General features: G+C 34.1%; 2 protein-coding genes across 7 annotated transcripts in view; one reads left to right on the top strand and one right to left on the bottom strand.

The window, feature by feature from the left end:
* LOC129755801 (ribonuclease P protein subunit p25-like protein) overlaps positions 1 to 26,865 on the bottom strand; it is a 137,471-nt gene that overhangs the window by 94,861 nt on the left and 15,745 nt on the right. The window lies entirely within an intron of this gene.
* Positions 7,802 to 26,006, top strand: LOC129755796 (aromatic-L-amino-acid decarboxylase). The gene is made up of 6 exons (XM_055752449.1): positions 7,802 to 8,172; positions 19,233 to 19,417; positions 19,496 to 20,418; positions 20,494 to 20,633; positions 25,012 to 25,198; positions 25,266 to 26,006. Exons 1-6 carry the CDS (start codon positions 8,043 to 8,045, stop codon positions 25,414 to 25,416), a joined length of 1,716 nt encoding a protein of 571 aa, XP_055608424.1. The 5' UTR covers positions 7,802 to 8,042; the 3' UTR covers positions 25,417 to 26,006.

Here is a 26,865-nt window from a genome sequence, read left to right as displayed (position 1 = left end):
CCTTGCAGATTTTTTTCGGCATGATTGACATCATAAAAAACTACTACATACCTTACTTCATAAAGGTGCTGGGTTTGCCAGCCCCCGTGCTTGTGAATGGGATTAAATATAGCACAGCGAGTCTCTGTGGTTTCTTTTTGCTTCTTCTTGTGAGGCCGATGAGCATGAGTCGGCAACTATTTTCAGGCTCCCATCTCTTTGACGATGCTGATGATCGTTAAGGAGGGAGAGATTTTTTTCCTGCGTTTGCAACATTTTTAAGCCATATTACGTTATGTTGCGAATAATTTCTCCTCATAGGTACTCGAAGCTCTTCTGCATGTTTCACGTACATACCACTATGATGATCACCTTAGCCAGATCTTATCGGATGCACAGTTTAAATTTCCGATCGAATCTGGATAAAAAAGACAGGCTGGAATTTACTGGAATACTTGACATACATACATATTTCATATTAATCCAATGAACGGAGACACCCTGCAAAGGCTTGTAAAAACCAGATTTGATGTTGGGCGTCTAGAAAAAAATATAGTAAGCATCGTGCATCGTGCATCATAAAAGGTAAGAGCAAAGCGCCATTTGATAACAGAACGAATTAAAACACTGCGACTTGAGCGCTCAGTTGATTGTCGTGTTCTCAGACGAGGAACTTTTTTCGGTTATTTCGTATCAAGTTGACAGGTTTCCAAAAATTTTTTTTTAACAAATATGGCGAAAATGGCATCTAAAGCTTAGTTCTTTTAGAAATGGGACACTTTCCTTTGCTAATAGCTCGGTAACTATTCATCGAAAATTCAAAATTCAATTTGATAGTATTTTGCTACCTGTAAAAAGTACTATCCGACCATTTTTTTTTTTTTTCAAAATTTCAAATTTACGCGTTTTTTGAGATATTTACGATGTCAGAGAAAATGAAAAAAATAATTTTGCACAGTTTCCTTCAAAATCCACCAATATTTAATTGACAGCTGACAAAACCGTCGATTATTCAAATAATTACTGTGTGTCAGTGGTGGAAAAGTTTGCAAACATTGCCAAAAATGTCCACAAAGTTCATATCAAGCATTGAAGTGAAGCGCATGATCAGTAATTACGGTTAAGGATCATCTGGAAAGTAAAGTCTCTTAGCAGCATTTTTAGTTTGGAATAAGCGAAAAACTAAGGGTGGATCGCTGAAATGTCCAGAAAATTTTTCTTCGACAAGCTGAAAGGGTTGCCTAGTAATGAGTCATTCAAATCCAACATCAAGCAACATTTTTTTTGCTTGTTCCAGAGCTCGTAAACTGTATAGCCGGTACCGTGGCAATGAGCCAGATGATTTCTGAGGAACAACAAAACTTATGAAAACCCCTATTTCAAACAAATTCCAGCGGTTGAATCCTTTACCCTGTCTGCTCGTGGCAAGGTCCCGAGTAAATTAAAGTATGTATTTGCTGGTTGTTTTGCATAAAATATAATGATTTGCCAAAATTCTGCTCTTATGGAAAAAGAACAACAATTATCAAAACAAAAATTTTGGCTTTAGCTGACTTTTGAAGCCTAAAAATAGTAATCTTGTATGTACCCTTCGCAACCTACGATCTATACTAACCGATTATACTTTAAGATCAATTTCATGATGGTTTTACTTCGTTATTGTCAGATTTTGCCAGCAGAAATTGCATTAAAAACCGTTTTAAAGTGGCTCAAAAAAAATCTAGTTTTGTCAATTTCGAAACAGCTTTATCCACTAAATTGCCATCAGGTTCTTTCAAAAGAGAAGTATTGGACCGAAAAGTAGCGGAAATTTAAGGAGGGGGATGTAGCCACCTAAAATACAGATTAGACAAAGTATAAATTTAAAAAAACTGATCAATATAATGACTGAAAAAAGTGTGCGCCAGCCGATGGGAGATACCAAGAACAAAGTAGATTTTTTTCTTACAAAAAACGATAAACTATTTTTTTCAAATTTTTTGAAGAATAATCATAACATTTCCTCCATTTCCTTTAAAGAAAGTATTTGTATCAATGGAATGGTTTTAGAGATACACGCATTCGAAACTGCCCCATTTCTAAAAGAACTAAGCTTTATTCGTTGTTTTGCTCCACAATTTCAAAAATTTTGCAAAAATTACTCCGATGGAACTGATTTTGAAACTTTAATATAGTACTTTTAAGCCACTGTGAAATTTTATAGAATATTCATAAAGTTCTAGAAAAAAATGTCATTTTTGTTATTTTTGTGATTTGCGTCATTTTTGTCATTTGTGTAATTTTTGTAATATTTGTAAAATTTGTTTTTTTTTTTTAAATATTTTGTAATAATTGTAATTTGTATAATTTTTGTCCTTTTTGTCATTTTTGTCATTGATGTCATTTTTGTCACTTCTGTCATTTTTGTCATTTTTGTCATTTTTGTCATTTTTGTCATTTTTGTCATTTTTGTCATTTTTGTCATTTTTGTCATTTTTGTCATTTTTGTCATTTTTGTCATTTTTGTCATTTTTGTCATTTTTGTCATTTTTGTCATTTTTGTCATTTTTGTCATTTTTGTCATTTTTGTAATTTTTGTCATTTTTATCATTTTTGTCATTTTTGTCATTTTTGTCATTTTTGTCATTTTTGTCATTTTTGTCATTTTTGTAATTTTTGTCTTTTTTTGTAATTTTTGTCATTTTTGTCACTTTTTGTCATTTTTTTGTCATTTTTTGTCATTTTTGTCATTTTTGTCATTTTTGTCATTTTTGTCATTTTTGTCATTTTTGTCATTTTTGTCATTTTTGTCATTTTTGTCATTTTTGTCATTTTTGTCATTTTTGTCATTTTTGTCATTTTTGTCATTTTTGTCATTTTTGTCATTTTTGTCATTTTTGTCATTTTTGTCATTTTTGTCATTTTTGTCATTTTTGTCATTTTTGTCATTTTTGTCATTTTTGTCATTTTTGTCATTTTTGTCATTTTTGTCATTTTTGTCATTTTTGTCATTTTTGTCATTTTTGTCATTTTTGTCATTTTTGTCATTTTTGTCATTTTTGTCATTTTTGTCATTTTTGTCATTTTTGTCATTTTTGTCATTTTTGTCATTTTTGTCATTTTTGTCATTTTTGTCATTTTTGTCATTTTTGTCATTTTTGTCATTTTTGTCATTTTTGTCATTTTTGTCATTTTTGTCATTTTTGTCATTTTTGTCATTTTTGTCATTTTTGTCATTTTTGTCATTTTTGTCATTTTTGTCATTTTTGTCATTTTTGTCATTTTTGTCATTTTTGTCATTTTTGTCATTTTCGTCATTTTGGTAATTTTCGTAATTTTTGTCATTTTTGTCATTTTTGTCATTTTTGTCATTTTTGTCATTTTTGTCATTTTTGTAATTTTTGTCATTTTTGTCATTTTTGTCATTTTTGTCATTTTTGTCATTTTTGTCATTTTTGTCATTTTTGTCATTTTTGTCATTTTTGTCATTTTTGTCATTTTTGTCATTTTTGTCATTTTTTAAATTTTCGTCATTTATGTCATTTTTCTCATTTTCGTCATTTTTGACATTATAGTCATTTATGTCATTTATGTCATTTATGTCATTTATGTCATTTATGTAATTTTTGTCATTTTTGTCATTTTTGTCATTTTTGTCATTTTTATCATTTTTATCATTTTCATCATTTTTGTAATTTTTGTCTTTTTGTCATTTTTGTCATTTTTGTCATTTTTGTCATTTTTGTCATTTTTGTCATTTTTGTCATTTTTGTCATTTTTGTCATTTTTGTCATTTTTGTAATTTTTGTCATTTATGTCATCTTTGTCATTTTTGTCATTTTTGTCATTTTTGTCATTTTTTGTCATTTTTGTCATTTTTGTCATTTTTGTCATTTTTGTCATTTTTGTCATTTTTGTCATTTTTGTCATTTTTGTCATTTTTGTCATTTTTGTCATTTTTGTCATTTTTGTCATTTTTGTCATTTTTGTCATTTTTGTCATTTTTGTCATTTTTGTCATTTTTGTCATTTTTGTCATTTTTGTCATTTTTGTCATTTTTGTCATTTTTGTGTCATTTTTGTCATTATTGTTATTTTTGTCATTTTTGTCATTTTTGTCATTTTTGTCATTCTGGTCATTTCAGTTATTTTGGTCAATTCGATCATTTTGATCATTTTTGTCAATTTTTTTCATATTTATCAATGAAATAAAAAATTGAAGTATGGTTAATAGAAAAACGTGTACGTGTACTTTAATTATCCCAATTTAAAATGGCCGAAAATTAGTTAATTTCATTTCCTCCTCATTTTTTCAACATATTCATTCGATTTTTTGGTCGGACTCTTCAAAATTGTCTCTTGTAATTTCTGAATAAAACCGTTTTCGATTGAACACTCATAAAATAGTGACAGGATCCCCGCAAAAATCTAATCTAATCCGAAACGTGCGCAATTGTCCAAGAATTTCATACCGGTGATCATCAGCAGCGGTTGATGTATCGATTTTACCGCGAAAACTAGTTGATTTTCTTGGGAAGATAAATAATGCTCGCGACACTGTCTCGGCACGTTAATGCCAATGTTTGCATTTTGATAAAACATGATAGGGATTTTTTTGCGATTTATGACGTGGAGTAACATACATATCACTATGCAGCGGCATTTCATTGATTTCTTGACATTTTTATTGTGAATCTCTGTGCAAACATAACAGAATGTATGTACGTGCCATGTTGTTTGTCGACTTCAACATTGATGAATCGAATAATTGTCCACAAATTACGCATTTGAATGAGATTCTTATTTGTTCTTTGATTTTTTTTTTGGAGAGACCGAAAAATCATAAAAGTGCAAAAATGGAAAACTGATTGAAAGAAGTTCTTTCCAAAAAAAATTGGAAATACTCGTCCTTTGCCGAATGAATCTGACGAGTAAAACCAACGGCTGAGTACGTTCACAAAATACACGGGAAAATTCAAAACCGGCGATCGAGATTCATTCCTCGTGCGGGGAGCCAAAAGCGCGAGAATGAACGCAAACATTTTTTTTTTTTTTGGAGACTCCACTCCACTGCACAGTGGTCCAGAAATGAAATTTAGCGGGAAACAATTATTTGCGCTCTTGCCTTAGGTTTAAGACATTTGGCGTCCAAGACAAAGTTGTACAACATCACAAGGCGCTACTTTTGAATGAAATATTTTTAGGGTGGTTCATAAAACTCCTTAGATACGAAAATTATTTTTTTCCTGTAAGAAGATAGTGCTGTATTGTGTTCAGCAATTATGTAGAACAACATAATTGATGAAACTTTGTAGAAGACTTTGAATGTCTATCTATTAACGTTTAGGTTTTATGATGATTTTTCGTGTACAAGTTAGGGTGGTCCTACAAAAACAAGTTTTTTTGTTATAACTTTGTTGGGTATCAACTTATCAAAATCATGTGTTCAGCAAGTATTTAGCAAATCATTATGCGCATCTTTTGTAGCAAACAGATTTCTAATATCTGCTTTTTATTCGCAGTTATTATGAATTTTGTGTTCAAAAATGGCCGTTTTGTATGAGCCATAACTTCAAATGGAGCAAACCAAAAAATTCAAATTTTAATTTGTTTGAAAGAACATATTAAAATATACATTATATCAAAAAACTGGAGAGGTGTTTTTTGTTTAAAGCTTTTTATTTATATTTGAACTTGACCAAAATTGCCATTTTTCATATAACCTTTCTATATTATTTTTGACTACTTTTGGCTACGTGAGGAATAACCGTACACATCGTATCATTTATATCATCATTATAGTTAACAGAAACGGAAAAACGGAAAAATAGTTTATTTGAGAAATCAATAAAAAATTTATAGAAAACAAAAAAAAACACTTATATTCTAGCAATAATGAAACTAATAAAAAAACGCATTAGGGGTCACAGATCAAATGACGGCTGCATTCAGGAAGGCTGATTTTTGAATATTTCATACATTTTCTATTGGATAGTGAGAAGTACGGATCTGATGTCAGGAGGAGTCTTTTAAAAACATCCTCCAGACTAACCACACGATCGAACTTTCTGGAGTGGTTTCCTCGGAATCATCGTAAACTTCTGTTTCTTGTTTCACGAGCTTCTTCCGAATACATGCCTATGGGTAAAATATGATGTTTTATGACTGCTGCTCCATGCACTAATAATTTGTGTACGGTTGGAGAAACGGGATACCAACTCACTGAGGATGGGCAATCGTTACTCCAGATAACGTTTTGTATCCCATTAGATTTATCTACGAGACGTAACGGAACAAGAGAACCCGCGAAAATGTGTGAACCACTGTATTCACGCATGTCTCCTTCATCATCTTCGTCAATGAATGATTGATTAAATCTATATTGAAATAATTTGAAGATCAAAAGGTAAAGGTTCGTTCAAAATACATTTATACCTGCTGTGGTTTGAGCTACCATATGCTCCCCATTTGAAAATCAGTTGATGCATTTTTTCCGGATATGTAGAATCATATTGTGAATATTTCAACAACCTTTCCACTATATGATCCACCAAATTAATTTAATTAATTAATTCCTTTTTAAATGTTAATTTCAAAAGCTTCGGATCCATTTTTAACAGAACTTCAACCACATCTTTTTCACTAGGCCCCTTCAGCCAGTGAACGACTATAACTTTCCTTTGAACGTTCATCACGAATAATCGAAACTCTTGAACTGAAAACTGTGTGCTTTACTTGGGTTTGATCACAATGATCACCGGAGAAACCAAAACTGGCTTTCACAGTCAAAAGGACATATGTAAGTGAATAATAACTCCTTCTAAGAAAAATACAACTCAAGACTTTCTTGTTGGGTAGTTAGTAATTCATTGTTTTCAGTTTATGGTTCTATACATTAATAATCAAGAATCCTAATTTTTTTTCATTTGTGCCCCTCTAGCTATGTTAGTCTTTCAAAATTTTTACAAAAGGTTATGAATAGGAAACTTTGCTTTTGTAGTGGTAAAAAATTTAGAATTTTTGACTTAGGGTGCGAAAGCAAAGAAGAATTCCACGTCGCAGAGCAAAAGTTATATATTTTGTTATATGAAAAATGGCAATTTTGGTCAAGTTCAAATATAAATAAAAAGCTTTAAACAAAAAACACCTCTCCAGTTTTTTGATATAATGTATATTTTAATATGTTCTTTCAAACAAATTAAAGTTTGAATTTTTTGGTTTGCTCCATTTGAAGTTATGGCTCATACAAAACGGCCATTTTTGAACACAAAATTCATGATAACTGCGAATAAAAAGCAGATATTAGAAATCTGTTTGCTACAAAAGATGCGCATAATGATTTGCTAAATACTTGCTGAACACATGATTTTGATAAGTTGATACCCAACAAAGTTATAACAAAAAAACTTGTTTTTGTAGGACCACCCTAACTTGTACACGAAAAATCATCATAAAACCTAAACGTTAATAGATAGACATTCAAAGTCTTCTACAAAGTTTCATCAATTATGTTGTTCTACATAATTGCTGAACATAATACAGCACTATCTCCTTACAGTAAAAAAATAATTTTCGTATCTAAGGAGTTTTAGGAACCACCCTAAAAATGTTTCATTCAAAAGTAGCGCCTTGTGATGTTGTACAACTTTGTCTTGGACACCAAATGTCTTAAACCTAAGGCAAGAGCGCAAATAATTGTTTCCCGCTAAATTTCATTTCTGGACCACTGTGCACTGACTGGGGGAGAGCAAAAATGAACCACCGGATTCGCAGTGAAGTACAGTGTTGTTCAGAATGGATAAAAACCATTACGCTCCGCATGCCGGTAGTCATTCAGAAAGCAGACGGTCAAGTACCAACAACGGGAAAACAGGAACTCGAAAACCGTGTAGAATTGAAGCTAGGGGACATTGGAAAAGTGATAACAATTAAAAGTGGTAAAAACAAACGGGTTTGAGAATAAATTGTGCCAGTTTTCTTTGAGGTATCACAATCGAAAATACTAAGTGAAGTGAAGACCTTTGAAGTGAAAGTGAATATTTCAAAGATTTCAACTAAGAAAAATCTACATATAAATAAAACAAAATGAATACAGAAGAATTCAGAGCATATGGGAAGCAGATGATCGATTACATTTGTGATTATCGAACGAAGATTGAAGACCGGGACGTTGCACCAACGGTGGATCCTGGTTTTCTGCGGCAACTGTTGCCAGGTGAGTGTTCAAAAATTTCCAACGAATTTCATCATGCTGGTTGAAGCATCTCTTTCAAAGCGTGAAAGTCAAGTTCACACATAACGATAGATCTCTGAAAGAGGCTCTCAATTAGGGTCTTCTTGTGGTTTTTTTCTCTGAATTAAGATGCAAGAGCCTAATTGAGTCATCCAATGAGATGATTATAACAACGTGAGGAAGGGCTAAATTTGTTATTGAATTCACACCTTTCTTGAATATTTCTCACAAGGTTGTACGTTTTGATGTCCGGAGATGCTACTGGCAAAGTAAGCACTTACTAATCACTACAGATGTGTTTATCACTGCCCGGTTACTTGGCAATTTTGTTTGAGGCAGCGACTTAAATTCATAATAATATTGAAACAAGACGTACTTTCAAAAGAAGGTGAGATTTAGCTTTCAGACAAAGTGACAAATTGTTTGCTTGGCTTTAAATTCAAATTTAAAGGATAGCAGGAAAAACACTTCTTTGTATGACATATGTTAGCGATTTACTTCTAAATTGTGTTTATGCTGTTCAGTTTAAATCATGCTTAGACATAATTGGACACCCTACAAAATGATCAAAACAAAGCCCGGATAAAGGGTGAGGGGGAGGGTATAATTATAACATTACATTAGTCATACTGCTTTAAACTCTAGAAATCTAGCCAAAAAGAATTAAAATGAGAAAATTGGAATTGAAACGCAAAATAGTGAGGTCCCTAGTGGAATAATATATCTAATAGTTTCACTGTTTCACTATAATATCAGTTAAGGGGGCCTTCAGAATTTTTCCCACATTTTTATTGGCTGGGCAAATCAGTAATAACTATTTCCAAAACGTAGCAAAATATGGGCATTTTGTTTTTTTTTTACACAAAATCCGAACTAATCAAGAAAAATCCAGTGATAATTCGAAAAAAAATCATAACAAAGTGACCAGCATTAAACACCTGACATTTTCATTTTTTATCGAAACTTCTCAACAACCTACAATTTTTTTTTTAAACTACCGAAAAAAAAACAATTTAGATAAAATAGCTAAAGAAAATTTGAACCAAGTTGAGTTTTCTGTTTGAGCCAGATCATAGTTTGCTTTATATGTCCAGTCCACTGTATTTTGATATTTTTTTCGCGTTTAAAAAGATGTTACGATTTTTACGACAGCTAGAATAACGGGGACTAGAGTAATAATAAAACCGAACCATCTGGAATGCTCACTTCATAAGTATAAGTGTTGTATGAATAAGTCAAAATTATTGTTAGATTTGCGATCATTATTGAAATTTGCGTAGGTTTAAACATTTTACACCCTTTTCCCAAAATGCAATTAAATCAATTTGAAAAATCAAACATTGAAAAACTACTGTAGACAAATCGGCAATACTCAATTGATTTTCCATTCCAATTTCAAGCAGTGATTTGAAATTCTAAATGAAAATTTTCCAACTAATTTAACCTAAGTGTTATGCTATTGATCCTGATGCACTTTTATTTTAACGTTATTCTCTACTTAAGTAAATAATCGAAATCAGCATATTATTTTCTAATTCACCAATCGCACAAATCAAAAATAAAATTATTTTTTATCATAAAAACACACTCTACTGCGAATTTCATTGAGTGATCCTCTAAATATGAATGTGATTTTAATCGTATCTTCTTCCAGAATTATGTTTCTGTGTTTTGAACATTTTGTCACATTTAGAAGAACTATTTGACAAAAGTTTCTGTTTATAAATATTTGATTTGATAAGAATCTTATTCTTTATACAAAATTGTAAATAATCCGCTTTTAATTTTACAAATTCAAACACATTATATGAAAGTATTTTTTTAAATTTCCATTGAAATCCGATTTTAGGTTTAGGATTTTACTCTTGAACTCTTATATCTGTATCTCTATGGAATTTGAATTTATTTGTATTATTATTTTTAAATTTTTAAATTTAAGTCTAAGATCTTAACGTTGTTTCCCAATTGTCATGATGGAAATATTTATTCTGCTTTCAATCTCTCTTAAATGCTTTAATTTATCTACGATTAATCATTAAAAGAAAAACATTTTAATATCCATCTTTGATGTTTTCTAAATCAAAGAATTTAGGGTGATGATATAGTTTGAATAAATTGGAATGAATTTTACATTTAACAGCTTTATTCCGAGTTTTAAGAAAGATTAACTCTTATGCAATATTTGCATATTTGCATTTGAAGTATTAACAATTATTGTTTGAAAACACTAGACATAATTGTTATTTCAATGCAATATACTAAGCTGGTCAGATTTCCGTTTTACACAAAAATAAAAAAAATTAACAAATCTGGCAAACATAGGGCTTTTTCTAAGATTTTCGGCTAACCGGGCTGGACCGCAACTTTCCTGAATATTAAAATTGAATATTTGAATATGCCCGTATAAAACCGAATAATCTGATAATATAATGAACTCATTTCTAGTCCCATTATATGTTAAGAATATTATGTTTTCTCTGGGAGTGCATATGAAAAAAAAAAAATTTTAAAGGAGCCCCCCGAGGAAATTGACCCGGCTCCCCGATTCGGGCCTGATCAAAGCTGATTGATAAAAATCCTATACACTACATAGGGCATTATAATTTATCATTTAACACAATAAAAATACTAGTTTCCTTTTTTTTAGTTACCCCAATTTTACGGTTTCGACATTTTTAAGGTTAGTTTTTTTTAGTGTGAAAGAAAAACAAAACAAAAATTAAAAAATAAAACAAATGTTATAAAGGAAAGTGAAGAAAACCCGAGGGATTGCAATAAAGAGAAAATTCTTTGCATTTGGAATGGTGAATGGTGATGATCAAAATTCCACACCGAAAAATTTTTCACATGAACGCTACGTGAAAATGTACATAGATTTTTGTCACTATGAAAATCACGTGAGATCTACGTGAATTTCAGGTAGTGAACAGAACTCGCGCAGCAAGCAGAATTCACGTAATTTCCATTTGAGTTGTAGGTGAAGCGTACGTGAAAATAACGTAGATCAGATGTGAATAAGGATTCTATCTACTGGCGAATCTGGCGAACGTGGGGTGCCCGAGAAATTGGAGAATGGTTGCCATGGACCGAGTGAATTTTAGGAATTATGTTCGTCAATTTATGTCGTGAGACGGAATACTATGTAAATAAATAAAAAAAAATCTACTGCATACTTTTCACGTAGATTTAATAAAAAAAAGAACGTATTGTGTTGGAAAAAAAAGATTTTATTTATCTTTACGCAAATGAGCCATTCAGAACTGAGTGAACATCACATAGAATTCAACAAAACCGTTCGTGGTTGCCGGTTCACTGGATTTGCACGTAAATCGAACGTGTCTTTGTTTTAAAAGCATGACCACTATGGGAATTTCACGTAAAGATTAAGTGATTTCGTATTAGCTTGTGAGTGCTTCACGTAAACTAAGCAAAAATTCACGTAACGAGTGCCTACGTGAAAAACTAGGTGAATTTAACTTTTCCTTTTCGGCTGAGTGCACAGCTGCTTCACAAATTGCAACAATTTGCACATTTTTTTTTCTCTCTCTCTGAGCACTGGTTTCTCTCATTTCAACTCAAATTTACTCATTTTCCCGCACAATTAGCCACAATTTCAATCATGACGTATTTTCTCTCCATTCGTGTTATTTGTAATATTTTTATTTTATCCGGGAATTTTTTCTGAAACGGTTTTCATGTTTTTTTTTTCTGAAAAATGAAACTTAAAGGGAAAAAAAATCTACATTAAAATTAAGTACCATTCGTTCAATTTTTCGGCACGTCTCCTGAAATTTTTTCCGGGATTTTCATCTCTTAAGATGATTCATCCCTCTACTTAAGGATCGAAGGTCGCTGGGATTGTCGTTCGCAAAATCACATTTCTCTGACGGGTTCGAGGCACGTGTCTGAAGGCAATCCAGGCTCTAATATGTGCGCCACCCACTTTTAACCAGCTTATTTCAGCGTGCTGCAGCCTTGTTTACCACTCATTGCATTTCAGGAGTGATAAATAAACTAAACAGAGGACATGTTAAACGCTGGATATGGATAGTCGAACACTTCAACTAATTACTTGTTAAATGACAATAACCCCACTTCAGTGGTTTTGATGCCTATGTGAAATTTAATAGCTGTAACTCATTTAAGACTTACATTTTTAAAAATCTGTCTCTTGGGTCAGAGATAACAAATCGCAGGGATATTGAACTTATGCTTAGTGACATTCCCATATAACAAATTATGTGCCACTTATCCGTTGGACTACTAACCTATACACGATTTATACCTTAAACGTACGGCGAAATGCCTAGTATATTTGAAAAAAAAAACGAATCCATTACCAACCTGTACTTATTTGTAAATAAATCATGAAAACTACTTGCACTCATCAATTCCAGCCCCTCCCACGCGTACAATAATCGACAACTAGGTACATACCATCTGCCCAAATGAAAAAGCTAGAGGCAGGCAAGGCACGTTTCCAATAGTTTGGTTAAGTACTTAAAATATGTACATTGACGTTGACGTCATTCGACCAACAACTTGTGGAAAGAAGAAAGAGAGGTCAAACTCGTGTGTAACCTTAAGTGACAGAAAAATATTGCCAATTTCTTTAGTTGATTGATTGATTGATTGGTTTGGTGGACAAATTTCTGGCTCAGCGCACAAAAACACAAACAAAGACTGACCTTTATAAGTGAGAAAAATACAAGATGAATTCCATTAAGATTCAATGAACTTCTTTCAGTTTCTGTTAAGAAACATCAAACCAAAAAGAGGTTGAACCCGATTATCGTCCACGTTTGCCATCGATATCCTTCCGCAAAGAAAGGTGTACAAAACCTCCCGGGAAAATTAGTTCTCTCCCTTAATCCGTTTAGGTCGTGCCCTTATTTCTACCCAGCTCGGGAAGGAACGACGAAAACTATTGGGATATCGAATTTACTAAGAATGTAAAGACTCGAGAAGGAAAACAAACCTTTCCAAAGTGTGACTATGTTTAAACAAGATATCACGTTTGTTTACACACCACATTCATTTTGAAGTTAATTTTACTCACGCTACACACACGGTTTTGAGTTTGAGGTTAAGTTCGATGATTGCGTAGGAGCTGACCGAACGCGTCATTCCGTTTATGATTATGTTCTGTTTGTTTTCCGGCATTTTTTTTTTTTGGTGTTGTGAAAAAGATAAAGTTGTCGAAATTTGCATACAAGGAATGTTTGTAACCCGATAATTTTGACAAGAGGTGTGGAAATCGTTTCGGTTTTATTGGTCGTGGGAATATAATGGGAAAACGCAATAATTTGTTTACACTCATCCATCCTAGAAATTTTCACCCGTTACAGTCCCTGGAGTGTCATTTTGACACTCCTGACTAAAACAAATATGTCTCTCTTGTTACTCAACCGATTTGTATTATATTCATAATTTTGAAAACTTCGTAATGTAGCTCAAATTTGTTTCTCAGACAACATTCAGCTACAACACTTCCATTTTCCGCTATTCAAAGTCTAACAAAAAAAATCCGAAATAACATGCTTCGGAAAAAGCAGTAGATCAGCTACGGAATGCTCAAAAAAAAATTTCACTTAGTGTTCAAGAAAGCTGAAGTTTGAAGCTATACCTGGCACACAAAGATATATGTTTAAGAAAATTTTTAAGATCATGTCCATTAAAAATTTTAGAAAGTGATGTAAAATCGTACTTTTCAATCAATGAACCGTCAAAATTGTTTAAGTCACACCAGATACATATTGAAAAGGGGATTGGAAAGTTGACGTAATTTAGCACGTTTTTGCATGTTTAGATTGTCAAAAGACGAAACACAGAATTTTTGACAAATTTTCATAGGTTCAAGCTGTTTTCAAACTTTTTGTTAATTTCCGATTATTCATATTTTCTAGCGCTTGAATTCAACTTTGCACTGGATTTTGAGTATATTCACGCGAGATTTCCGCTTTAATATGTGTTGTGAGCCTACTTAGTTGAATAATTCTACTGCATCAAAGCAATCAAGAATTCCCTTTAACTCAACCACTGCACAGTGGTCCAGAACAAACATTTATCGTGACAAAATTAATTACGCAAAATATATACGTTTTAGACATATGATGTCTTCTGCAAAGTTGTTCACAATTATGAGGACCGTATTTTGAAAGAATAATTTATTAGGGCGTGTCATCCTCCTGGGAATTCGTAATGCTAATTTCTTTCAGGAGCTAGATAGAGCAAAAATATGTTCTACAATGTTGTAGATTTAAACATTTTAACAAACTTTGCTCAACACATGAAAGTCGTAGGATGAGACGTTGGCGTTTTATGATTTTTTTAAGATTTACATATTAGAACGTGTCGAAAAAAACAGTTTTTTGACTATAACTTTTGCTAGTGAAGTTGTACAGTATTAGTGTATTCTAAACAATTGATCAGCATAACAATGCGCACGTTTTTCTCGAAGATTATAGGGAGCTATTGTTTCATTTGCCAAAGTTAGGAGCACAAATGTGTTCAAATTTGACCATTTTTGAGCTGCAAAATCTCTGAATTGTGCAAACCTAAAAATCTTAAATTTATTGCAAAATGTAGCTTAAGATATGAATATTCAATGCTGAAAAAATTGGAGATAGGTTTTTCTTTAAATTCGAGATTTATAATTTTGAAAATCGTAATTTCTCATGATTTTTTTAAGAAATTTTATCCAATTTTAATCCTTTTTTAATCAGAAACACAACCAGTACCAATACACAAGCCAACCATTACGCATGATATTGTTTAGAATTGTTCAGCTTCTTATTTTACAATTATCTTAAACATTTAATTATTTATAAAAATATTTGGAACAAAATTAACGAAATTCAATTGCTCTAAGAAAATTCAACTTTCTTCAACCAATTTTCCGCAGCTTCAGGCAGTGGAGAAATACCAACACGTCAAAAGGATCTATCTCCAAAAGTGAACAAAAACCATTCTCAGTACCTCTTGATAGGCCAACATTTACACTACTCAACGGTAAAACCCTTTTGAGAAAATAATATTTCGTTACATTAAAAACTCAATTTGAGTAAAGGATCTATAAACATTCTAAAACCAGAACCGCCATCACATTGATATACACCCTTTACTCCGGAACAATTTTTCGAATGCAAGCGTATAACTTAAGCTAAAAATAAGAAAATAGCAAAGGGTGTATAAACAGGTTAGACAAAATATTACGTGAGCTAGGTTCTCTCTACGGTAGCGCGTTTTTTTTTTGTTCATGAAAATTGATGTTGCTCTATTCTAACATATAGAGGATGCTTCTAAAAATTGTTTGTCTTTCATAAAATGCAAAAATTTCAAGTTATTTTTAAATAGCGATTTAGAATAGGCTGTATTTTTTTCAAATGCGTTTTTCTCGATTCGCCATATATGGAGATACATCCTTTTCGTGTGTTGGTACAGACATCTTCGATGTTTGCAACCCTACTGAATTTGCGTGCATGATGTTCTCTGAAACTCTTATCGATTTGTTCCTTGTTTCCTGGTTAAAATACTTGATAAACCCTGACTTTTCCCAACAGGCGTTATTGAAATAAGCCCATCATCAGTCTCGATTTCTTTGCAAAATTAAGTGGATCTTACTATGAAGAGACTCATGATCTTTCTAGAAAGGTCAACGGATTTAGACAACTTATCCAAATCAACGGTCGTCTTTAAGTGGAGTTGCGATAGAAGCTCGAACCACTCGAGGTACAAGCAAGTAACTTTGGATAGCAACGCGGATGGAGACGTTGTAGAGTATATATAATGATTTCCATATATTTGCTTGTTCTTTGGTGCCACTACGTGTAATGTACGGAATTTGTACAATTTGGAACATTGATTATCCATTATCAACAACATTGTGTCGACCAATATAATAACTTAAAAAGAAACTAGTGCGCTCACACAAAGCGAAGTGGGAAAAATTGAAACAGAGATAAAATCGCTGTGACCATCATGCCGCATATCCTCTATCACCTACAGTTGAATTTTCTTAGAGCAACTGAATATTGTTTATTTTGTTCCAAATATTTTTATAAATAATTAAATGTTTAAGATAATTGTAAAATAAGAAGCTGAACAATTCTAAACAATATCATGCGTAATGGTTGGCTTGTGTATTGGTACTGGTTGTGTTTCTGATTAAAAAAGGATTAAAATTGGATAAAATTTCTTTAAAAAATCATGAGAAATTACGATTTTCAAAATTATAAATCTCGAATTTAAAGAAAAACCTATCTCCAATTTTATCAGTATTGAATATTCATATCTTAGGCTACATTTTGCAATAAATTTAAGATTTTTAGGTTTGCACAAATCAGAGATATTGCAGCTCAAAAATGGTCAAATTTGAACACATTTGTGCTCCTAACTTTGGCAAATGAAACCATAGCTCCCTATAATCTTCGAGAAAAACGTGCGCATTGTTATGCTGATCAATTGTTTAGAATACACTAATACTGTACAACTTTACTAGCAAAAGTTATAGTCAAAAAACTGTTTTTTTCGACACGTTCTAATATGTAAATCTTAAAAAAATCATAAAACGACAACGTCTCATCCTACGACTTTTATGTGTTCAGCAAAGTTTGTTAAAATGTTTAAACCTACAACATTGTAGAACATATTTTTGCTCTATCTAGCTCCTGAAAGAAATTAGCATTACGAATTCCCAGGAGGATGACACGCCCTAATAAATTATTCTTTCAAAATACGGTCCTCATAATTGTGAACAACTTTGCAGAAGACATCATATGTCTAAAACGTATATATTATGCGTAATTAATTTTGTCACGATAAATGTTTGTCCTGGACCACTGTGCACTGTCAGCGCTGCAATACTATACAAAAATACGATAAATAAAAATGTGACATACTTTCTGAACATTCATAAGTCAACGCAAACTAAAACTTGCTTCATTTAGAATTGGAGCAAACTTTTGCTCATATTGTGGCGTTCCTGGTGGACAGATTTGGAAGTTCTTGTCACTCACGTGTTGGGAATTCTGTCAGCTTCACGTATGTGTTTTTAAAATTCCGCTAATCCATTGTACTTTGCAAACAATCAACATCGAAGCCGAAAGAAGGGAAAAAATTCTGCACAGTTTTTTGGAAAATCCATTGTGATCTGCATCTAGGCTAGCTAAACAGCTGAAATTGCCCAGAAATACCGTATTACGCGTTATCAATCACCTATAAGGAAACATTGACGACGATTCGGAAGCCTCAAGCCAATCGTCGGAGCCAATCGAAGAAGCTGCGTGGTAAGATTTTGAAGACGATTAAGAGGAATTTCAATCTTTCTGACCGTGATTTGGCCTGTAAACTCGATACTGCCCATAATACCTTTTTAAATGTGTTATCTTTCAAAAGCTTTCCTGTTACCTATTGATTCCTGATGAGTTTAATTTTTCTGATTAGAAAATACTAAGCCTTCATCAAATTTAAAATTTCTCCAAACTATCATCGGCTGAATGAAGAATGAAGAACGAGTTATATGATATCTTGTTAAAACCTGTTAGATTATTAGAGCTTAAATATGTTGTCTTAGGAATTCAAACAAACTAACATTTAACATTCAATCCGAATACAAATTTTCCTCCAATATTCATAGATCCATTTGTTAAAATAACAGAAGAGAGAAAAAAAGACTAGAAAAAATGTAGGTTAAGATGATGATTATTATGAAATGGGACAACCGAAATTGCTTAATCTTCATCAGAAAGAAGAAAAAACATGATGGACTCATGCTAGTCATGTTTTTACCATTAGACTTTATGTATAAGTCGATAGCAGAAAAACGAGAACTATGAAGAAGAGAGAGGCAGATTTTTCTAGCATCGAACACTTAAAGGTTAAACGTGAAAGATACGATAGATCTGGCCGCAGTTTGTATACTACTCCTAAGATTTTCTGCCGTTTCTTCTAAAAGATTGGATGAAATGCAATTTATGATTTTGTTTTTGAATTTTTTAGTGACGCATAGATTTCTTAACGACAATCATGACATGAGATCGCGTCTAAGCTTGTTAAAACCCTTTTTAACGGTTTTACGGTTTTTAACTGTTCGGCAATTGTACACTAAATTCATTTTTTTTTGTGATTATCTAACCTTGTTTAAGTCATAAGAATGTGCATTTCCAAAATCGATATTTTCTAACTGGGAAATTATCTCTTTTTAATTGAATTTATCTTAAATTAAATAATCTACTAATGTTATTGGTACTACACCAATTCGAAAATCGTGACCTGAATCTTAATACGCTTCATTCTTGTTTAAAAGCAAAGATTTCGACGTCTTATCAACCACTCTTCGTCCGTGTCCAGATAAGTACCAACCAATTAGCTCGTTGACAGATACTTTCAATGCCACTTAAAGTGACGAACCTACCCAAAACCATCGCGGGCGGAACGGAACACTTGCCATGACATCAGACACATTTTCACTATCGGTATCCATTTACCGATGAGCGACTCAGGGTCAATATTTAAACAATATCAACCATCTTTCGGGATGTTAAAAGAATTAGCCGGACGTCACAATACTACTGATGTCACACCAATTATTCCGTGTTTCTAGGGTTAAGGTTTGAAGAAAGAACAAGGGAAAATTTGCGGTTAGGAATTTACAAAAGTCAAACATCTGACAGTAGGTACTACGGTAGTCATTTCGCGCCAAACAAATCCATTGAACTAAGTGTTTACATTCTCCGACCGACAGTAGCTGGGTAGTCGCTACGACGTTGAATAAATAAACAATTCCCTTTTCTCGCTTCCCGTCGGTTGTCCCGCAGTCTAGGAAGTATCTCTCCCACTCGATAAAGACATGGTTCAGTTACTTTCCCGGAATTTAGTTAATCTGGTGCAGCGATTGTGAATAAATTTATCTTCTGCTACCATCGCCTTCAAACAACACCTATCTATTCGGTTCATCAATTTTCAAATTAACATAATAACTAAAATTTGCTTGTTTTTTCCACGTGGCTTAATTCAGAAATTTGTTGATCTCTCGTTTGCAGATGAAGCACCGCAGAAGGGCGAAGACTTCAAGCGGATGCTAGAGGATGTCGAAAACAAAATCATGCCCAATATGGTGCACTGGAACCATCCCCGGTTCTTCGCCTATTTCCCGTCCGGCAATTCCTATCCCTCGATTCTGGGCGATATGTTGAGCAGCGCCATCGGTTCGATCGGTTTCTCATGGGTAAGTCTTCGAATGGTTGTTTACCACAAATGGTATAAACTTTAAATAAAATTTTGTTTTGAATCTTTGTCCAAACAGGCTTCGTCGCCGGCCGCAACCGAACTGGAGTCGATCGTTATGGATTGGTATGCCAAAGCATTGGATCTGCCGGTGTTTTTCCGCACCGATGTTCCGGGTACTCGCGGAGGTGGAGTGCTTCAGGGGTCCGCCTCTGAGTGCGCTCTGGTCTGCATGATGGCAGCACGGGCCCGCGCCATAAAAGAGCTCAAGGGACACAATGTGGAGGTCCACGATAGCGTCTATTTGCCCCAGCTTGTCGCTTACGCCTCAAAGGAAGCGCACTCGTCGATCGAAAAGGCAGCCAAGATGGCCATCGTCAAGCTAAGGGTCCTGGAAACCGACGATCGTGGAGTTTTCCGAGGCCGAACTTTGAGGGACGCCATCGAGCAGGATATCGAACACGGTCTCACTCCGTTCTTCGTCGTTGCGACCGTTGGGACAACTTCGGCCTGTGTTTTCGATAATTTAGTCGAAATCGGTGAGGTTTGCAAAAGTATCCCGAGCATTTGGTTCCACGTAGATGGAGCTTACGCCGGAAATTCGTTTATCCTTCCGGAAATGAGACACTTCAAACAGGGGTTGGAATACGCCGATAGCTTCAACACAAACCCCAACAAGTTGCTGCTCACGAATTTCGACGCGTCGGCCCTCTGGGTGAAGGATGTCAAACTTCTCACAACTGCACTGGCCGTAGATCCGCTCTATCTTCAGCACGATCATAGCAGTGCCGTGGACTTCCGGCATTACGGAATTCCACTGAGTCGCAGGTTCCGAGCGCTCAAGCTGTGGTTCGTGTTTCGCTCCTATGGAATTGTGGGTCTCCAGAAGTACATTCGCAATCACATCGCCCTGGCAAAACGATTCGAGTCCATAGTGTCCAGCGATGAACGATTCGAAGTACGAAATGACGTCAATCTTGGGCTCGTTTGCTTCCGTTTGAAGTAAGTATCTCTACTTAGCACGAACATAAAAAATTCAAGTCGTTAATAAAATTAAAACAAATGAACTCTCTATAGGAGTCACGATCGCATCAATCGGGATCTGCTGGCGCGAATCAATCACTCCGGCAAGTTCCACATGACCCCGGCCATGGTGAGGGGGAAGTACATCATACGGTTCTGCGTCACCTACGAGCACGCCACAGCGGAACAAGTTGGTAAGTTTTGCGAAATTGGGAAAAAAACATTGGGTCTAAAGTCATTTTGTCATAATATTCATTCGGCCTAACATCCATTGAGTCTAATAATTATCGGGCAAATGTCCTATTTGGCCTATTTTTCTTTGTCGCCAAACATCTTTTGACCTGAATTTGATTCGTTTGGCGCATTAGCCCTCTACAAAAATTGATACCGTTTTGTAATTGTTCTGCTGTTTTCCAGATACTTTTTAAGGTTAATTGAAGTATATTAATTTTGAGAAATTTGGTAACTTTTTTTCCCAAATTCAGGCTATGCATATATTTTGAACTAACTTCTATGAATCTAGAAAGTTGTCCTATACAAAGTGTCAAATTGAAAGGATGTCGATTTTAACATTTTGAGGTTCATTTGTCTTAAATTATTTAAAATGTCTGCATTTCAAAAATTAGACGAAAAGGCTAAACAAATTTTGAGCTCTCATTAGAAGAACTTTTTCTAATAGACAGCTAAAAATAAGTGGTTTTGGACAATTTGATTCAAAATGGCTTGGATAACTTTATAAACCCATTTTTTATTATTCTTTAACGTAGGAAAAATTTTATGTGGCTCCAGAGAGTCGCTTATTTATATATTTGCAAAACAACTTAAAAGAAAAAACTTTAGCAGAACTTTTATTTGTTAAAGATGATTGGGAGTTTAGAAACAAGGTAGATCAGATTTTAAACTTTGGAAGTAGATACCTAAATAAAAAGTTATACACATGTATGCATGCACACAAATATAAGGATGGGTTCTATTCAACGGTAACAAAGACTAAAATGGAAAAATAATTGTTCTAATCAAGCTTAACAACACAATCTAACTACAAATGATCCGATCGTCGTTTTTCCGAAAAATTGTTTTTTACTGTTAGCTGAGTATCGCTCTAAAAAATTTCTTTCAACGTGAAGATCAGTCTGACTTTAGGTTGCCAGAATTTCAGCACGTATCCAGGCCGGGCAAATCCGGTTAATTTTATAAAAAAAAAACCTGGCAAAATCCAGGCATTTGATTTAAAAACTGACGACCAAAAATCCGGGCAATATCCGGCCAAATTATTTAAAATTGTATTCAAGGCTTCCAAAAACCTTTCATGATTATTTTTGTAAAACTTGCTTAAAAATTTCGATTTGGAGGCATAAAAAAAATTTTGGCCAACACATTTATTTGTTTGATTTGCCGAATAAAACGAAGAAATCCTTACATTTTTCGATAAAATTCGGGCAACCGAGCCAGGCCGGACTGTTCCAACATTTTATATTAAATATCGCGGGCAAGCCCAGATAAAACCGTGCAATCTGGCAACCTTAGTCTAACTATTCATCCAAAACCAAAAAAGGTTAGTAATCCGTAGATTTTTTCTAAATTCGAAAAATAATTCAAAAATACTTTTGTTTTATTTTGTCTGAACTATGAAAATATGAAACAGCTTTTAACATTTGATTTGGAAAAAAATAACGAAAGAATAAAATACATGAATAACATTGTGATGGTCATAAAGAATTGAAAATCTAAAAGTAAACAAGAATTTATCTTTGAAATTGAGGTAATCTTTAAAAACTTTTAAAACATTTTACTGCCGTTGGACGCATAATTGTCACATGTGACATTTCGACGTTTTTCACTTTTTGATGCCAATCGTCATAATTTGAAACGTATTATTGAAATTCTTTGTCGAAACATAATGTTTGTTCTAGAAATTTCAAGAAAAATTCAAAGTCAATTTGTCACACTGAAAAAAAATGGACGCATAACTGTCACACTGAGACGATTGGAAGCATATTTGTCACACTCAAGAAATGAACGTGTTATAACTTCGGAACGTCTAAATAGAATTTCACCAAACTTGGCATACGAGTCCTTGATAGTCGGGAAGGGATCGCGGAGATATGAAGAGGGGGAGGGTCACTGTTATCGCGACATCCCAGCATGTGCAAGAAAAACTCTGCAAACTGCTTCGGGTTCGTTGCTGGCGCTTGGAATAGTGCATGTAAACATACCCGCTTCATTGCATTAGTCAAATTATTACTCTTCCGGCGCCGTGTAACTATAATCCACAATTATCCAGGATGGCCATATGTGGTTGTCGGTGGTTTTAGCAGACCATTTTTTTTTGTTTTGCTATGAGTTTTAGATTTTGGCGCACTTCGCAAAATACCGGAGATGTCTGTTTTTAATGTTTACGAATTATTCCGCCAGAGTTACTTCATCCGGAACTTGTCTCAGGGCCGTATTCAATTCAAACGGATTGATTGTCCTCTTCTGGTATCGCTTCTCTCGCTCGTGGTTGGACATTTTCAGCACGGCAGCTGACAATTAATTGAAGAAATGTTGCTTCCTGTTAAGTGAAGGAGCTGCCGCAAATTGTTCCTCCGTGCCGTTTTATTGATCGAACCCGTTTAAGAATTTTATGTTTGTCACCAGATAATTTATGCTTTTAAATAATCCGATTCAGACATGATTTTTTCAATTCAAGCTTCCATTCACTAATAAAACACGAGAGCCACACACGAAATACCAAACCAAACAACTACTGGGAAAATGTTCGTGGTGTGACAAATAGGGGAGATGAGGGCATAATGGGCACCTTAAGGAAAATGCTTATTTAACCATAGAGAACAGCTGTAATATGTGAATTACATCATTGTTTCGTGTTCCGACACTCAAATAGTCTATTGTCTAATTGGATGAAACTTGAAAAAGTAGATAAAAACGTTTAAAAATGCATTTTAAAAAATTTTGCCGAAAGCTGAAAACCAGTCACTGTAGAGGCATAATGAGAAACCCCCCGAGGCAGTATGAGCACCATTAATAAAGGCATAATGAGCGTTTTCTGCCGGGGATTCTAGCAGCAAATTCGACTCGATGAAGTCAACTGAGTAATAGAGCTACAGCTCAACTTGTATCGTCTGACGATTTGGCCTATTGGTAAGATGTCGGAAAGATAATCAGTAGGCTCGAGTTCGATTCCTGGTGGAGGTGATTTTTTATTCTTCATTTATCATTTATGATCATGATTGCACTAAACGGTGAGGCGTAGATTCATCAAACAAAGCAAAAACAAAATAATCTGGGTCTGTTTGTAGAATTCAAAGAATTAACACATGTTCATACATTATGTTTCTGGTGTTTTGTTTGACGGATGATGCTTTGATGCTATTAGCCGTATAATGTAACAATAAAAAAAATCAACCATGAATGGTATGTGCAAAATAAATACCCTCGAACAGGAATTGAACTCGAGTTTACTGATTACCTCTCCGACACCTTACCAATAGGCCAAAACGACAGACAAAACAAGCCAAGCTGTAGCTCTATTATTCAGTTGACTTCATCGAGTTGAATTCGCTGCTAGATTCTCCGGCAGAAAATGCTCAATATGCCTTCATTGAAAGTGCTCTGTTCGCCTCTAGTGAACAAATTAAAGTAAAAACGCGTTTTACAATTGATTAAAGTGAAAAATCAAAAATTTATGATGCTGAAAATTTAGAAACAATGTGTAGATCATGTTGCAGTGCATATATTTCAGATCAAGATGATTTAAAGGTCATAAAAGCTTATTTGGTGGTGCTCAAAAATTATGATATTTTCGTCACTTGAGAACCTAGCTGGTTATTATTTAATATTTCTGTGAAGATGAAAAGAATATTTCTTTTTTGGTGAAAAATTAATACTATAGGTAGTACGAAACAAGTCCTCATGAAAATTTGTTTAAGAAAATACGTACTTATGTAGAAAAATGGACTTCTCATTATGCCTCGGGTGCTCGTTATGCCCTCATCTCCCCTATGCGTCCATTTTAAGACTTTTATTAGAATTTCGCGGCATAAATATCACACAAGGATTTTCATTGAAAAAACAGTTCATTTTCGAAAAATTTGATCGAGGCTCATATGATAGGAGTATACTTTAAAGATCTACGGCATTGGAGTAAACAAAAATTGCGAAACTGTGCGATAACAGCGAAGTGTTTTTGTGAAACTTTGATTGCGTTTTTCTCGCTTTGCCTTTTTGTAACATGTGACAATTATGCTTCCAACGGCAGTTTATTACGTGAAAATACTTTCATCATTTTCTATCCGAACGGTATACTTCTTCTGTTGTTGATGGAAAATTGGCAGGTCAACTGAAAAACTGATGCAATTTCACTCAACACGTGTCGCCACACGTAGCGACGTGCCAACAAAATAAACTTTCCACTTCGTTAAAATCGAAATTAGCATAATATCTCTTGCTTGCGTTTTGGTTTGAGGGATTTTAATAAAAAAAAACACTTTCCCTTTCATTACTCAAAGGAGGAAATGTTTTGGTTTAAGATATTATTAAAAAAGACGTTTCCTCTGCTGTCTCTTACAGATTACGCCTGGGACGAAATCAAAAACTTTGCCGAGGAAACGCTGGCAGCCGAGGGTTTGGTCGTTTCGAAGGAACAACCGGCCCAGGTCACCAAGAAGGTGCCCAAGAAGCTCACCCGCAGCATGTCCACCCGGTTCTCGTTCACCCGCAGCGTGTCCCGCGAAATCTACGAACGACAGAACAGTCGGTAGGTGTCCTATTTTTTAAACAATCATCGTCATCGTTGATATTTTATGTTTGTTTCTTTCCCGCAGTTCGCAACTCACAGACGGAGCAACGCCAATCGTCATTATCGATACCGACGAGATTCTGGAGAGCCTACAGAGGGCCTCCAGGATAAATGGAACGATCCAGAAGCAACCGGAACTGTACGAAACCGACAGCACGGATGAGGCTAGCAATTGACTAGCTGCTCCTCCAATCCTTCTCAACCACAACGTCTATCCTCCATCGGATGATTGTGAAGATAGAGGCAGCTGTCGCATAGAGATCACGGCCATCATCAGCCCCAGCCGGAAGAAATCGATTCTAGGGGAAGGGCAGCTGCCCAAACGATACAAATCCAAAAGTTGCTCCAGTATTAGACAAATGTGATGATGGTAACGAAACAAAATGTTCACCCTCCTCATTTAGACTAGATTTAGCAGCTGTATGCTACATGCACGTTCGTTGTACTGTGTTTTGCACAGAACTAATAGAAGCTAGATACTATATTATTTAAATAAATGTACTTAACTTAGGTGATGCACTTATAGAGCAGCATCCTAGAAATCATGACAGCAAACCATGACCTCATACAATGTTTACATAGGTGTGAAATCTTATTTATTGAGACTAGCGTTAAAGGCAAATTCTACACACAGTATTATTATATCCATTCACAGAAGAGAACACACATCATACTATTGTTAGCTGAACATAGATCATTGAAAATATGTTAAGAAATTTGTTGTAGGATCTCAAATGTATTTGAATAAATTTCCCTAATCTTTTTATTATTGTTCGTTTCACTGTTTCGAAAATTGAGGATTTCAAACAATTTCTTCCAGGTTTTTATTAAATTATAACAACATAATTAAGACATAATCATTCGCCACAGTGTTGAAAATATTTTTTTAATTGTTCGAGTAAAACAAAAAATTCACATTCAACTAAAGAAGTAAACTTACCAAGTCAACAATTGGCCGGCGGCCGTGGCCTAGAGGATAGCGTTCCAGTCTTCTAAGCCAGAGTCCATGAGATCGAATCCCGATCACGGCACACATAGTACCTCTTTCTGTGGTCTGGTGGTTATAGCATTTGTAAGATGCTAGCCATAATGTCGTGGAAAGATGTACGCCTTCCTTAGAGTTAAGTAAATTAGATCTCTTAAAAGAAACATGAAAGTTTCACTGAGATCCTATATGTGTGTGTTCGTTTTCAAATTTCAAATGAAGTTAGAAGGTACTTTCTCACTGATTGAAATACATATCATATGTTTTTATTCATCTTGTTTGCTTGTAGAAAAACAGCATTTAACGAAATTGTTAGAAACAGCAAACTTCACACAAATATTTAAAAATTGTTGACGTTTCCCACATTCACATATCTGGGAAATCTATCTAAAAAATCCATTTCATTGTCTTACACATTCATTTATTATTCAAATTTTTGTCATTTTTGTCATTTTTGTCATTTTTGTCATTTTTGTCATTTTTGTCATTTTTGTCATTTTTGTCATTTTTGTCATTTTTGTCATTTTTGTCATTTTTGTCATTTTTGCCATTTTTGTCATTTTTGTCATTTTTGTCATTTTTGTCATTTTTTCCAATTTTTGTCATTTTTTCCAATTTTTGTCATTTTTTCCAATTTTTG

This window comes from Uranotaenia lowii, chromosome 3, assembly GCF_029784155.1.
Source record: "Uranotaenia lowii strain MFRU-FL chromosome 3, ASM2978415v1, whole genome shotgun sequence".
NCBI lineage: Eukaryota > Metazoa > Arthropoda > Insecta > Diptera > Culicidae > Uranotaenia > Uranotaenia lowii.
Note: the sequence above shows the minus strand (reverse complement) of the source record. Positions and strands in the feature narration are given on the sequence as shown.

What these genes read in the sequence shown, in the direction of transcription:
- LOC129755796 (XM_055752449.1), top strand. Translation starts at nt 8,043, where the DNA reads ATGAATACAGAAGAATTCAGAGCATATGGGAAGCAGATGATCGATTAC. An exon ending in GTTCGATCGGTTTCTCATGG is followed by an intron (nt 19,418 to 19,495) that starts GTAAGTCTTCGA and finishes TTGTCCAAACAG; the next exon opens with GCTTCGTCGCCGGCCGCAAC. An exon ending in TACGAACGACAGAACAGTCG is followed by an intron (nt 25,199 to 25,265) that starts GTAGGTGTCCTA and finishes TCTTTCCCGCAG; the next exon opens with TTCGCAACTCACAGACGGAG.